The 13,954-nt window shown below is 56.9% G+C and overlaps 1 protein-coding gene across 6 annotated transcripts in view; it reads left to right on the plus strand.

The window, feature by feature from the left end:
- Positions 1–13,954, plus strand: part of LOC102385555 (beta-arrestin-1) — a 96,784-nt gene that overhangs the window by 73,940 nt on the left and 8,890 nt on the right. For 4 of the 6 annotated variants that reach the window (XM_006035681.3, XM_025191871.1, XM_025191873.1 and 1 more), the window contains 9 exons: positions 322–389; positions 572–707; positions 1,225–1,309; positions 2,220–2,292; positions 3,708–3,845; positions 4,513–4,596; positions 9,750–9,820; positions 10,512–10,563; positions 12,310–12,461. In XM_006035681.3, the coding sequence (XP_006035743.1) occupies positions 322–389; positions 572–707; positions 1,225–1,309; positions 2,220–2,292; positions 3,708–3,845; positions 4,513–4,596; positions 9,750–9,820; positions 10,512–10,563; positions 12,310–12,421 (819 nt within the window). In that variant the 3' untranslated portion in view covers positions 12,422–12,461. Of the gene's footprint in view, positions 1–321; positions 390–571; positions 708–1,224; positions 1,310–2,219; positions 2,293–3,707; positions 3,846–4,512; positions 4,597–9,749; positions 9,821–10,511; positions 10,564–12,309; positions 12,462–13,954 lie in introns of those variants that run through there. The other 2 variants (XM_025191872.1, XM_025191874.1) reach the window with 2 other exon arrangements.

Here is a 13,954-nt window from a genome sequence, read left to right on the forward strand (position 1 = left end):
TCTGCTGGACAGAGTTGTGTCAAGGAGCGCACAACCGCCTTGCACGCTGCAGCTTTGTGGGAAGAAGCCCTTTGCCATGTGAATGAAAGGAGAACTGAGCTGTGTAAGGCCTTGGGCCCTCAAGGAAGGGCATTAGTCCTGCATACAGCCAGCCCGGGCTAGGACAGGACCCTGTTCCCTTTTACACGCGCACACAAATCCCAGCGACCCCCTCGCTGCACACAGAGACCTCAGAGCTGCTCAAGCCCCCTGCCCTGGGGCAGTCTAGGGAGCTGGCAGCAATGGGAGGGTTTCTCCAGCCTCCTTTCCCCCGTTTTCCAGGCCTGCGGCGTTGACTACGAGGTCAAAGCGTTTTGTGCGGAGAACCTGGAGGAGAAGATCCACAAGAGGTAAAGCAGCCGACGCGTTCGCGGCTGTTGCAGGGGAAGGGAGCGGGGCAGCTGGGGGGGTGAGAGAGGGAGAAAGCACCGCGCCTCCCCGGCACTGCAAGCTGGACGTGGCCATTGCCTATGCTCAGGACCATGCTCTCGTGGAGCAGTGGCCGGCCAACTTCTCCAAACCCCCTCTGCAGGAACTCTGTGCGCCTGGTGATCCGCAAGGTCCAGTACGCGCCAGAGAGGCCGGGCCCCCAGCCCATGGCGGAGACCACCAGGCAGTTCCTCATGTCCGACAAGCCGCTGCATCTGGAGGCATCCCTGGACAAAGAGGTACGGTGCACGCTGCATTTCCCGGGGGTTGGTGCTTCCCTCAACAGTGCAGGGCCCACACGCCAAGCAACTAATGGCCCCCCCGAGCCCTTCTAAACCCATCCAGTCCCATGCGGGTGATGCCTGGAGAACGGCACGGTGCAGAGACTCATAACAAGCTCCAGCCCGCGCAGGGAGCAAAGGTCCCTAGACGCCCCTGCTCCTGGGACCGAGCACAGCCCTGTGCCGAGGGGCTGGAGTAGGCACTGAGCACTAAATGCATGTGGCAGGGTGGATGGGGAGGATGGTGGTGGTTGTTGTTAAAGTTTAAAGAGGGGCAGCGATAGGGATGTTGGGGTTGCGGGTCGGGAGCAAGGGGCCATGCTGAAGCAATGGGGTCAGAAATGGGGTCCTGCTGAGGACAAGGTTGGGAAGCATCATGTTAAACGCTGATACGAGGGGGCAGCTTCTGTTCTCGGCGAGGAACCACGTCTGGCCTCTTGCTCCTGACCGTGTCTGGGGTCCTTGCTCCCTGCAGATTTACTACCACGGGGAGCCCATCAATGTCAACGTCCACGTGACGAACAACACCAACAAGACCGTGAAGAAGATTAAGATCTCAGGTACCGAGGGCAGCCCCCTCCCCTGACCCTTCCCAAACCACATCCCCCACCCGGCACCCTGGCCCTTGCCCTTGCCCTAGATGCCAGCCCCTGCACAGCTGAGCATCCCTGGCTGCAGCCTTCCTCCTTCTCTGTCCCAGCATCCAGGCTCTGCTTGTACAAGCAAGAGCAAGCCTCTTGGCCCTGGCAGAGCAAAAGAGCTGTGACGTGCCAAGGGTCTGGTCCCAGCTCTGCCCCTGACTCCCTCTATGACTGACCACGAGTCCGTCTCAGTGGTCCCAAATACCGCGACCCCCCAACCAGGTACAGTGTGGGCCCTGGGAGCACCATTGCTCTTGCTTTCCCCGTCCTGTGGCTGGACCAGAGGCACCACCACTGGAGGTCCAGTTTTCATCCATGAGGGTAATTCACCATGAGACCAGTCCCGCCGGGGCTGCGGTTGTTGCTCCTGGGTTTGGCATCTTCAAGTCCAGACTGGCGCCCTTTGTGCAAGGAGCTTGAACTTAAATGCCAGTGCCTGAGCTTGGTGCAGAGGAACGGGGGTGAACGAATGGCCCGGCTAGGCAGGGCAGGGCACATGATCCCGTTGCCTCTGCGGTTGATGTAAGGGTGTAGCAGCCTCTCTGCTTTCTCTCCTCATGCTCCTGGGTCATTGTTGGGCTGTATCAGGAGGTAGATGAGCAGTTGCTCCATGATAACTGTCTGGGCTGGGATTTCATTACTTTCCAGCTGCCAGTGCCATTGGGGTCTCTGTACCCCAGCCTTTGATGCTGCCAGTGCCATTGAGGTCCCTGTCCCCTGGCCTTTGATGCTGCCAGTGCCATTGGGGTCCCTGAACCCCAGCCTTTGATGCCCCAACATCCACACTGAGCCCTAACCATTGCCTGCCCCTCTCTGCCTGTGTCTCCAGTGCGCCAGTACGCGGATATCTGCCTGTTTAACACGGCTCAGTACAAGTGCCCGGTCGCGGTGGAGGAAGCAGAGTGAGTATTCCCCCACTCCATTGCAACAGTCATTTCTGCTCTTCGGGCACCGTGCTGCACCTGGACACCCTGGGTTTCCCAAACTTAGCAGTAATTGGGATTGTCTTGTGCTTCCTGCAAACCTGAGGTCCATCCAAGTAGGGTTGTGACATGGTTATGTGACACATCCATGTCTTCTGGCCCGTGCTTAAGTGCTCTGCGGGTAGGAGTCAGAGGAGCTGGCTTGATTCACCTGAGTTGCAGAGTGAAAGGCTGGAAAAAACACCCATGCGTTTGTAATCTGGGTTTGATCTGGAGCTCAGCAACAGCGAACACAGCCATGCTGGATGCTTAACAATAGTTTTTTTTTTCATGGGAGTGCTTGGATTAACGTAGCGATGTTGCCTGGTGGCATTGCAATGCGATTCAGGGTTGTACTGCAGCATCAGCTCCCGATAACACCGTATCAATAGACGGTGACTGTGCGTCACCGTGGAAACACCTGTTGTAAGAAAATGGTTCCGGGCAGTGTCGGGTTTGGTCACGAACCTGTTCCTCTACTCCGGGATTATTTCATTCCCCAGAACAAATACCGCCCGGCATGGGTGGATCTAGGATTTTGTAAAGAGGGGGTGCAATGGTGAGGTGCATCAATGCCACACTTATTTTTCTCCAGATAAAGAGAAACTAGGAGATTTACTAAAATGCTAAGGGCTGAGCACTACATTATTCATTTTAAGATCAAAGCAAAATTAAAATATGTTACTGGACTGTGCATTAATTGGGTAGATTATCAAGTTTTAAAAAAACACAACCACCTCGTTAAATTAGTCAAAATAGGCCTGTAGTCATAACCGTTACATGCACCTCCCTTATTCAGACCTGTAATACAAAACCTTAGCTTATTGGAGCATTATAACCCTTTACTGTTATTCATTTCAACACCTGAGCTACTATTCACCTGAGTTAATGTGGCCACACCTGAGTGAAGGTTTTTCACTAGAACTAAAAACAGGCGGCAGGGCTGTGAAAAAGAAGAAGCATGTCCCCAGGAATGGCTAACAGACAGCAAAAGGGCAAAAGAAAGGATAGCTTGATTCATGCAACGGCCAGACCATGGAAAAGGAGAGAGTCGTTAACAGAATGGGTGCATTCAAAGTCCCGCCACTAGTTCTCGCAGGTACAAATTTGGATGTCACTGAATCAAGAGCACGTGGCTACCTCCAGGTGCATTAGGGCCACGTCAGGTGCCATGTGCTGATCATCAGTGGGGATGGCCCGGGGGGGTTGTTGACCATTGCACTGGGCTTCGGACATCGTTTTTTCTCCCCGGGGACTGGGAGCCCTGGGGTTCTCCAGCCCAATGGTGAGATGCAGGGTGCTGGTTTGGGCCCTCGCAGTAGCTCAGTCTCATTCCCGCCTGTTGTCATCCCCAGTGACATGGTGGCTCAGAGTTCAACCTTCTGCAAAGTCTACACCCTGACCCCGTTCCTCGCCAACAACCGGGAGAAGCGTGGCCTCGCCCTGGACGGGAAGCTGAAGCATGAAGACACCAATCTGGCATCCAGCACCCTGTGAGAGCTCTTTCCTCCCTAGGCTGCATGGCTACAAGGGGCTTGTTCCCCCAGCAATGGGGGTGGGTGCCTAGGAAATGACTTCCGCCGTGAATCGGGGTCGGACTACATGACCTTTGCGGTCCCTTTCAGCTCTTGGATTCTCTGATTCGGTCAAGACTTGACCAAGGACATCGTCCAGCAAAGCACATAAGCTACCTGGCTTCACCGGGCCTGCCCGTATCCCTGCATGCTTTGTTGAACCGGGCTCTAAAATCTCTGTGTTAGCAGCACCTAACAGATTTAGGAGCCCCGCCCTGGGTATCCTGGTTTGGAAATGCAGGCCAGTGTTTGTTGTTGGTCACTGTTTCTCTCCGTCAGCCCATGTTGGTGGAAGGGGTGCCGGGAGTTGTGTAAGCCTGTTTTGGCTCCAAAAAAACCCATTTTGGCTATTCAAGTTAGGGGCCTGCAAACTGAAATTTCCTGGATTTGCCACTGCCTTGCAAAATAATGATGCTCTGCAAAAGCCTGGTGAAAGCTTGGGCTTTACGACCGGGCCTGGCCTGCCATGTGGGGGTCTGGGTGTGTGGGCAACACCCGCGGGGACGTTCCCCACTGTTTCGCAGAAGCCAAAGTGAATAACTTGAATATTTCCTTACCAGTCCCCCACATCTGTCTTTGCTTCTAGACTAAGAGATGGAGCCAACAAGGAGATCCTGGGAATTATTGTCTCCTATAAAGTGAAAGTGAAGCTGGTGGTATCCCGGGGAGGGTGAGTGTCATTTTTTCCTCGGGCAGCAGTCGCATCCGATCAGCCACCCCTCTGGCCTGAAGGAGGGCTAGAAAGGCCCAGCCAGTTTATCTAACCACTTTATGCAGTGCCAACTCCAACCAACTGCAATAAGCCCTTTGTGCCTTTCATCTGAGGATCTCAAAGCACTTCACACGCATCCATTAACTCTCACGCCGCTTGTGCGGGTGCCTTGCCCAGGGTCATGCCAGGAAGCAGTGGCAGAGGCAGCTCTAGACCCAGGTGCCCAGGCTCCTTCTCACCTTCCATTACTTTGTTGGCTCTCTCTGGCACTCTCACGCGATTGAGGCTTGGATTTGCTTGGGTACCGATGACCTCCAGCCCTCTCCCTCTTTAAGCCGCAGCTGGGGAGGAATCTGAGGGCAAGTGACCTTCATCATCGATGGAGCTAAGTGTTTTGACTCCAGCTATGCTTGGCAAAGCCCCAAAGGAGCTTGCTGCCAGGCCAGGACAATAGATTTACCAAACACCTTTGGCTTGCTGCATCGAATGCCGCCAGGGAGCTGGGCGTGCAGCGCGAGTTCCCTGCCCCATCAGGAATAAAAGGGAGAGGGGCAAGATGTGCGATCCTCTCAGTACACGTCCTGCAAGAAGAGGGGCTGTCTGTGCTGCACGGCCTTTAGCAGCCTATTGCAGCAGCTGCGGGGTGCAAAGCTGAGCCCCCCTGCCAGGACTTGCAGCTTTTAGGGAGCATCAGTGCTATGGGAGACGGGGCAGGACTATATGTACCCGTTCCTTCCTCAGGGTGGGTGGGATTCAGTGCTTTTCTCCCTGGAAAGAAGCTTGTGAAAGGGCCAAGGATGAGGCGGCTCAGAGCAAGCACAGAGTAGTAGGGGCGGTGAGTGATTCAGAGGTAAAACCCAGGCCAGAAGCCCCTGGCCCTGCTGAATTACCAGCCAGTTTTACAGCAAAGGGGTGTTGGGCTTCGGTTCCACTGGCGTCTTGATGCGGTTGTTGGAAAGGGAAATCACGGCGACAATCAGCCTCCAAAATACAGTGGTCCTCTTGAGGGGGCCTGTCCCCAGGACCTTACCTGGAGACCCCTGGACTTCTCCCTTTTCCATTCAGCAGCTTTCTTCTGATACAGACTATGGGGAGAGCAGCCGTTCCCCTAACAAATAGGACTGGGACCCCCCCCGACACCGTTCTCTCCCAGCTCTGTCACTGGGCTGAGTCGCAGCCACTCTTTAGGCCTCAGTTTCCCTGCCTGTGAGATGGGGGCATCTCTGGCAAGCACATGGCAAGGGAGATGACGTGCTTTGAGATGCTCGGGGGCAAGGCAGGGTGGACTACAAAGCACACGTCCCCTCCTCCAGAAGCCTGGTTGTGAGCGCAACTGGAGCAACCTCCTCACACGCCCAAGCAGGGAGGGACCAGGGACCCTCCAAGGGAGCCCCTGCCCCCCGGACGTCACCGTGCACCGAGCACATACAGCCAGGGAGATGGCTCAAAGGCAGATGCTCAGTGACAGCAGGCCATGGGAACCGCGCAGTGGAGGAGACTGACCTGCAAACACCCCAGCCCTGTCCCCGTGCCCTTTGGCAGCTCTCGCCCCGTGGTGCCAAGCAGATGCTGGGTCCTTGCTGGCCAGTCTGGGTCTCGTGCAGTCCCTTTCTGGGTGCGGGCAGCTGGTTGGAGCTGCTCTGGTTTCCCAGTTCCTTGCCTGCCTGTGTTTCCTGGGCCCCGTCCCGGTCACTTGGATGCAGCCAGTCTTCTCGCTGGCGCTGCCCTTGCAGGATTGACCCCCTTCCCAGCCGGTGCTGTTCACGCTGCAGTGCCATGCACCAGTCCCTCGCCTCATCCCCGTGGCTCAATCTCTCAGGCCCAGTTCCGGAGACAGACATCCCCTGCCCCAAACTGAATGCCACCCCCTCACCGTGGCAAGCTGTGGGCTGGACGTGCACCTGTGCCGTGGTCCTCCTGTGTTTGTCGAGCCGAGCACCGTAGCGCAGGGACTGGCGGTCTGGGCTGTTTCCTGCTCTCAGGGGTGGGGGCTGCATGCACCTTTGATTAACAGGTGACTAATTCTCTGTCTCCTTTGACTAATGCCAGCCTGCTGGGAGACCTTGCATCCAGGTAACACCTTCCAGCTCAGCCAGCACGGCCATGCCTTGCAGCCGGCTTTCTCCCTCCTGGTCTTTCCGCTCCCTCCGTTGCCCTCGTCATCCCTCGCCATGTGTTTCTCTTTGATTTTATGCCTTCATTCCCTGCCCCAGAGCCAGGCTTTCCCCCTGGACTGCTGCGTGGGCGACAGGCTCTGCAGATAATCTCTCCACTTGCTTGGTCCCGTATCGCTGAGACGGGAAGGCCGTGCTCTCCGCTGGCTGGGAGACAGAAGCGTGCACGGTCACCGCTTACCGGCAGCATCATTGCTGCCTATTTAGTGGTCGTGCGGCCCCGTCGCCGACTTCCCTGAGTGACGAGGTGGGATAGGGAAGATCTGGCTCTCCACTTCTTCCATGCTGTGGACCAGTTTGCAACCTGTGCCCACCCATCCCTGTGGGCTATAGCTATCTTGGAGGCCACCTCTCCCTTCCAGACTATTGCAGCAGACAGCTGATGGTTGTCACAGGAGTGGGCTCACTGGCAATCAATACAAGCTGAAGTCTTCCTGGACCTGTCTCCTTTATTGGAGTTTTTCTTTCAATAAAGGCTGCATGTCTTTTTTGGAGCAGCCAACTCTGTGACCCTGCTCCCGTGGCAGTGAGGAAGGAGCAGGTGATTCAGCTCCTTTGGCACAATTGCCCATGGGTGATGTATGCAGCAGGGCAGAGAGGACGAGGCCCTGGAGGCTCGAGGGATGCTCTGGCCTCATGCAAAAAGCTGCCCACAGCTGCCCAGCTGCAAACAGTTACGGGGGGATAAGGAGCTGAAGGTGGCTGGAGGCGATGCCAGCTGCTCCCCTCCCTCGTGGGCCTTATCCAGATGACCCAGTGGTTTCCAGGCTTGGGAAAACCTATTAGCAGGACTCTGTGCACAGGGCAGGGTGTATTTCCCCCACCGCACGGCCCCTGAAACCCTTCCTGTTCCCTTTATGCCTTTTGCTCAAACAACCAGTGGAGAGAAATGAGACTGCGTGACTCGGGCGAGCCATGGCGCAGCACGACCCTTAATAAGAGGTGGTCGAAAGAGACCTCCCCTGGGCACCAATAAAGTGGTGGAAGGATTTTGGACCCAATGCAAAGGCCCAAGCCCATTGCGTTGTCCTTGCCACGTCGGCGGTGGAAGGCAAGCTCTCAATCTGTGGCAACCGTCTCGGGCCGTACCTGGCTGCAAAACCATCTTGTCGGGGGCGGGAGGAGACGATAAGGCAGAGAGAGACACGGATGTTGTGCCGCCTCCGTGGTGTGGAAGCCGATACGGGGGATGGCAGCCGTCCCGTGGGGCTGCAATGACTTTTCATCCCATGCCACGGCTTTTGTCTGCTCTTCTGAGCCATTTGGACTCTAGGAAGGCTTCTCAGGCTAATTATTTAATTGGCTGCTAATTGATGTCAATGTAGTTTGCAAATTGAATTGACAAGGGCAGGCTGGGGATCTTGGCTCCAGGCTCTGGGCGAGGTGCTTTGGGCTCACTTCCCTTCACATCCTTTTCACCCCCCGCTCCTTGCTTGTGGCCTCCTGCTTCCTTGCATGCTCTGTGCTTCCAGGTAATCGCTGCTAGGAATTAAGACCTGTTGCTGATGATGGTGAACCAATCAAGGCATAAAATCAAGCCCAGCAGCCTAGACGTGTAGGTCTCTCACAGCATATTTCCCGCGCTTGCCTAGGCCCCGAGTCACTCGTGCTGTATTGTGAGGGGCACCCATCGGACACGCCGAAGCGGAGTGAGCAGGGCGGTCTGCATCTACCACATCTCGAGGCATCGCATCCTTTAAATGGGAGCTAGGCATTAAAAACTAAAGCTGTTGTTTTCCTTCTCTCGGCGGTTTGCGAAGAATAGCCCACCCCCAGGCTCTTTTTGAACTGACCACCCTGGGAGCTCCTTCCAAGGCTGGGGTTAAGGGGGACACGACAGGATGCTTTTCGGTGTCGAATACCTCCGCTTCCATGATGTGCGATGGATGCCCTTTGTCCGCACACAGCTCAGTTTGCTGTGCGGGTTAGCATGGCTCTGAGTGGAGATGCTGCAGTGATGGGCACTGTAAATCCCATCTCGCCGCACCTCCCTGCACCCATCACTGCACGTCGCTGCGAACATCGCTGCCTTTTGCTATGTGCTGCTCCCTAAAGGAAAAGCTTCGGAGTAGCAGCCTTTTGCAGACATGCTTCCCTCCTGGGATGCCGCCCTGTTTGGTGAAGGGGGTCAGACAGTGCCTAGCATTGGCGAGGTGCATGCTGCCAGTTCGGGTTGAGTCCTGCCGCTAATCATCAGCTCTTGGGTGGTCCCGCGGGTGGAGCTGGTGGCCTTGGTCTGTCCCTTAGGAGACAAATGTCCATGCAACGAGGCTGCTGCCACAACTGGTCACTTCTTGCTGGTCCCCAGTGGAGTGGATCGGGAGATGCAGTGATGGCCCGGTCCAGACTCTGCTCCATCTGTGCACCTTCTGCACCTAAACAAGGTGACAGGCTCCCAGGCTGGTGGCTTGCCTTCTCTGCTGGGTCAGGCTGATCCACACCTTGTTCTGCTACCAGCAGAGTCTCTGCAGAGGTGTGAGACGGGGACCGTGAGCCCGGGACCTGCATGATGCTGGTTTACATGGCTGGAGTGGGGGGCAGGATCTGGTCCCTCTGTCTCTTGCACTGAGTCCAGCTAAAATGAGCCCTCTGCCGTTGGAGAAACCTTTCCACTCGTAGACTCCTGCCCCAGTCCTGCGCTCCACCTGGCAGAGCCCCGAGGGTGATGGTAGCGAGCTGTGCTCACAGCGGGCTGTAGGCAGCCCTGGCCATCCCATGCCCGTGCCCATCAGGGCTGGCGTGCCCATCAGGTGCACCCATGCCCATCAGGGCTTGCATTGTAGGGGCAGAACTTAGGCCTCAGGGGTGCAGAAGAGATAGTTGAACTTAAAGAGATGCTGTCTCTGGCCCTTGTTCACAGAGCCAGGTAGCCCTGGCCCCTGCAGGTCCACGTCCCGGAGACTTGCCCTCTCATCCAGGTCTTTGTGTCCGTTGCAGCGACGTGGCGGTGGAGCTGCCTTTCACACTGATGCATCCGAAACCCAAGGAAGAGCCTTTGCACAGAGAGGGTGAGTTGAGCCCCTTTGAGATCTTTCCTGGCATCTGACTGTGCTCTGGGCCAGGGATGGATGGGGGGGGGGTCTGGGTGGGTTCCCTAAAGCAGGTGGTATCCTCCACAGCAAAGGTGTCACATCACTGCTTGTGCCTTTTTTGAGCCCATGCTACGCAGCAGCCGGGGTGCGGATTGGTAGCCGTAGGAGGTGTGCAGGCCCTGCTGAGCTGCGTCTTGTGGTCGTTAGAGACCATGCGGCACATGCAGTGATGTGCAAAAGCCTCTTTGCACGTGTGGACAGTGCAGCGGGGCGGCCCAGATCCCCTGGCTCCGCAGCAGGCTTCTCCCAAAGCCTCCATGTAGTTTGCCATAGGAAAACCAACCATCTCCCAATGGATAGGGAAGGTCACTTAGCCCCCGACATGTTAAGTGCAGCGTTGTGGCCAAAGTGTCCCCTCCTCGTTGCTGCCTTGTCTTGCACGTGCTGGTTGCTGCTTTCCACTCCAGAGGCAGTCACCTTTCAGTCCCAGCCTGTTGCACTTGAGACTAAACCTCTCCTGTTGACTTCCAAAGCAGTTTTGCCTAAAGTGGGATGTAGGCTCATTTCCATAGCTCGGGATGCCGTGGGCGGTGAGAAGCCGTGTGCAGGTGAATTATTCTGTTGTTTTTCCAGCAATTAACCCTGTGCAATAATTCCCTGTGTTTAGTTCCAGAGAACGAAGCTCCCATAGATACAAATCTCATAGAGCTTGATACAAAGTAAGCTGAAACCTCTCTTGGTTTATATCCGAATGCTGAATCATTTGCATATAATCAGAGATCAACTCATTTGCATGAAACTCAGTAACCAACTAACTCATCTAGACATAGCGCCGTCACTCTCACCTCCATGTAACGGATGATGGTTAACGAGCGTGCGCGCAACATCTGGTGCACGTGTTGCATGCTGCTTTTCTTTCCCCTTTGCATGATTGCAACCGTGCTCTTGCCTGTGCTTTGCCCTAGGAAAGTCACCGTGAGAAAGCACCTTCCATCACGCCGAGTGCCTTTGCTGTCTTGTCTTCATGTGATTGTGTGGTCCCGGCTGGGCTGGGCTCAACACGGTGGAATACGACTTTAGGGAGTGCAGCTTGCGGGCGATGCTTAAGAGCTGTGAATCAAATCATAGACTGTGCAGGAGGGCCTAAAATTTGGCCACCGATTGCAGAGAGGGGCTCAGCTCCTGCCTGATCTCACTGGCTGCAGCTGCAGACCCGGAAGCTCAGCACGTCCCCAAATTCCAGCTGATTTGGGGCCTTAGGTTGGGTGTTTCAGAGGTCTGGGCTCAGTTCAGGGCAGCCTGAAGCAGGTGCTTGGTAACTTGGGTTGGCGGAACCGGCGTCTGAATGAGCCAAAGGGGCTGCCTGGCACCTTTGAAAATCCAGTTGCTCCCTTAGGGGCTGGGAATGAGCTGTTAGGGGTGGGCTTTCCAAAGCCCTATTGAAACTACCACCCAGGGGACTTCTCTTTGCAGTCCGATTTTGGACGCTTGCTCTCATAGGATGCAATTGTGCAGACGTGGGACGTCCATTAAAGCTGGTTTCCACCGTGTTCCCTCCCTCGAAGGGCAGCCTCCTCTCAGGTCTCCTCAAAGCTGCAAAGGCATCTTAAACCTAGAGATCGATCAAAGCCGGTTCCCAGCTGAGCCATGGGGCAGCTCGTTCTCGGTGCAGGGTGGAGGTTCGGGGTGCTCTGTGTCACAGGGCTGTTGCAGCCCTTGCCTGCTAGCTCCTTCTCCCTCCGGTGCTCCCAAACTCCCTGTGCCCACGCTGAGAGCTGGCCCATCTTTTGGGGAGTGCCAGCTGGAAGTCTGCTATGATCCACCCCGGTCCTGGGGGCCTGCAAGCCCCCTGTTCTGCAACACATCCTTGGAGAAACCTTGTTTCGGTTCAATTGCACAGGAGCGCCGTGCCGTGCCTCGTTGGCCTGTGCCTAGGTCTAGCCCATGCTCAGATCCTGCATGCTGGCCGGGAGAGCCACAAATTGCCCTGACCCCTCGGGGTGCGACTTGGATGCCCCCCCTGCTCTCCCCTCCTGCCCACTTCCACAGTCATCTTGTATGAGACCGTTTCCAGTGGTACCAAGCAAGGGACCAGTCCTTGATGGAGGGGGGTGATGACAGACGGATGCTGCCCAGACGAAGGACAGGCAGACCCTGGGTCTTGCAGGCTCCGGTCTCCGCTTTGCAAGCGGTTTGCTCTTGTACGTGACCTGCTTCCTCGTGCCGCACCCCTAAACCCGCTGCTCAGCGACATTTCTCTGGAGCAAGTGCAGTGTCTGCCATCGAAGGGCAGGACCCCTGCTTTGAGCTGGCTCTGTTGCATGCCCTGTGCCCAGTGTTTCTTTATGCACCATGCCCGGCTCTGCCTCTCGCACGCATTTCTCAGCACGGCCTTGGCCGCCCCGCTGCCATGACCCTTGCACCCCCCTGCCCCTATAATGCTCCTGCCTCGTGTCTCCCGCTAGTGACGACGATATCGTGTTCGAAGACTTCGCCCGGCAGAGACTGAAAGGCATGAAGGATGACAAGGAGGAGGACGAGGAGGGGACGAACTCGCCCCAGCTGAACGACAGATAAACAGGCATCTCCTCCAGGTGCCGCGCGGTTGTTCCCGTAACGCCTGTGCATTGGGCTTCTTCTCTTTTGTATGATTTTTGGTTTTTTTTCTACATTTACCGGGAGCCTCTGGGTTGTGACAGCACTTCCCCCTTCCAGCTGTGCCATAGCTATCACCTGCATCTCGCTACCTAGGCTGAAGTCTCGTCAGCTGTCTCTGCGGCGCCGAGGGCTGGATCCTGAGGGGCGCTTGAGCCCGTGCTCCGCGCCCCTCAGGACGGGGCTCCCTCCAGCTCCCGGCCCGCGGGGCGACCGCAGAGCAGCCGGGCTCGGCCCTTTTGTATGACCTGGATCTTTTCTGTGTTTGTAGAGTCGGGGGGGATGCCCATCTTTGTGATGAGGGAGGAGGGGATGTCGTGAGCGATGGGGAAGACGTGGGTCGGAGCCCCCTGTGCAGCCGGCAGGGCTGGGCTCAGCAAGTCCCTGCTAACAGCCGGACGGGCTCTTAGCACAGACCCCCGGCCTGCAGCAGGTCACCTGGCAACCCCAATTCTTCAGCCAGATGTTTCCCCTCTGGTCTCGGGTGAGGAGGAGCAGGACAGCGTTGCCCGCTGTGCAGGGGAGAGCAGACACAGGTGCGTTAGGAGCGCTGGTTCTCAGGCCAGAGGCCATGAGGCTGCTACTCCATCAGCAGCGCGGCTGATTTTCCAGGTGGTCTCCCCCAAACGCTGAGCTCTGAGATGACATGCTCCCACCTGCTTCTCCATCATGAGACCATCTCCTTAAGTGGCTTGCAGGTGTAACCCAGGCCTCATCCCTCACCACGGTATCCGCCGTGGAGCCCTGCCAGCAAGGAGCCCCTTAGTGTTAGGGGTAAGTCGTGGGGTGCAGAGAGGCAGACCGGAGCAAACGTGGGTGCTGGAGAGGAATGGCTCGGCTCAGCCATGGGAAACCCGCCCTGCAGTCCCACCTCGTGATGCTCTCAGCCCTTAGCAGCCTGGATGGTCTCGCGTCCCGCAGAGAGGAGAACATCTCTGCGGGTCCGGCCTCTCTCCAGTGCTCGCCATCACTCGCGATGTCGAGCCAAATCCGCCCCAGTGCAAAGCCACTTATGGCAGGGCTGCTGCTCCCTGCTCCTTTTGCCCTGGGGATATCCGTGGCTTGGGGGCAGGCAGGAAGCTGCTGCATGGGGTGGAGGGCTGGGTGGTGACTGACATGGGGCAGTGCAGTGAAGCAGCCCCATGACTGTCAACCCCACCCCGTGGCCATTAGCTGAGCAGCCACGTACCACCCTGGGCTGCCTCTGATGCCCCTGAGATGGCATTATGGCGTGTTTTTACCAGGAGGCCTCTGCACGAGGCATCGGGCTGCTCTCCCAGGGGGCTGAGAGGCATCGGCTCATGCAGCATTTCCCATGCCGAGGGAAGGGCTTTGTAAAGAGGGTCGGGACTGTGGCGGGCCAGTAGGGGGCGCTCCTGCGTTGAGCCGCCCACCTCCCTGCGCCCGACCACCTTCCAGGCTCCGAGTGCCTCCCTTGGGGTGCCTCCCGTCCGG

The sequence above is a fragment of the Alligator sinensis genome, unplaced genomic scaffold, assembly GCF_000455745.1.
Source record: "Alligator sinensis unplaced genomic scaffold, ASM45574v1 scaffold1931_1, whole genome shotgun sequence".
In the NCBI taxonomy this organism is placed as follows: Eukaryota; Metazoa; Chordata; order Crocodylia; family Alligatoridae; genus Alligator; species Alligator sinensis.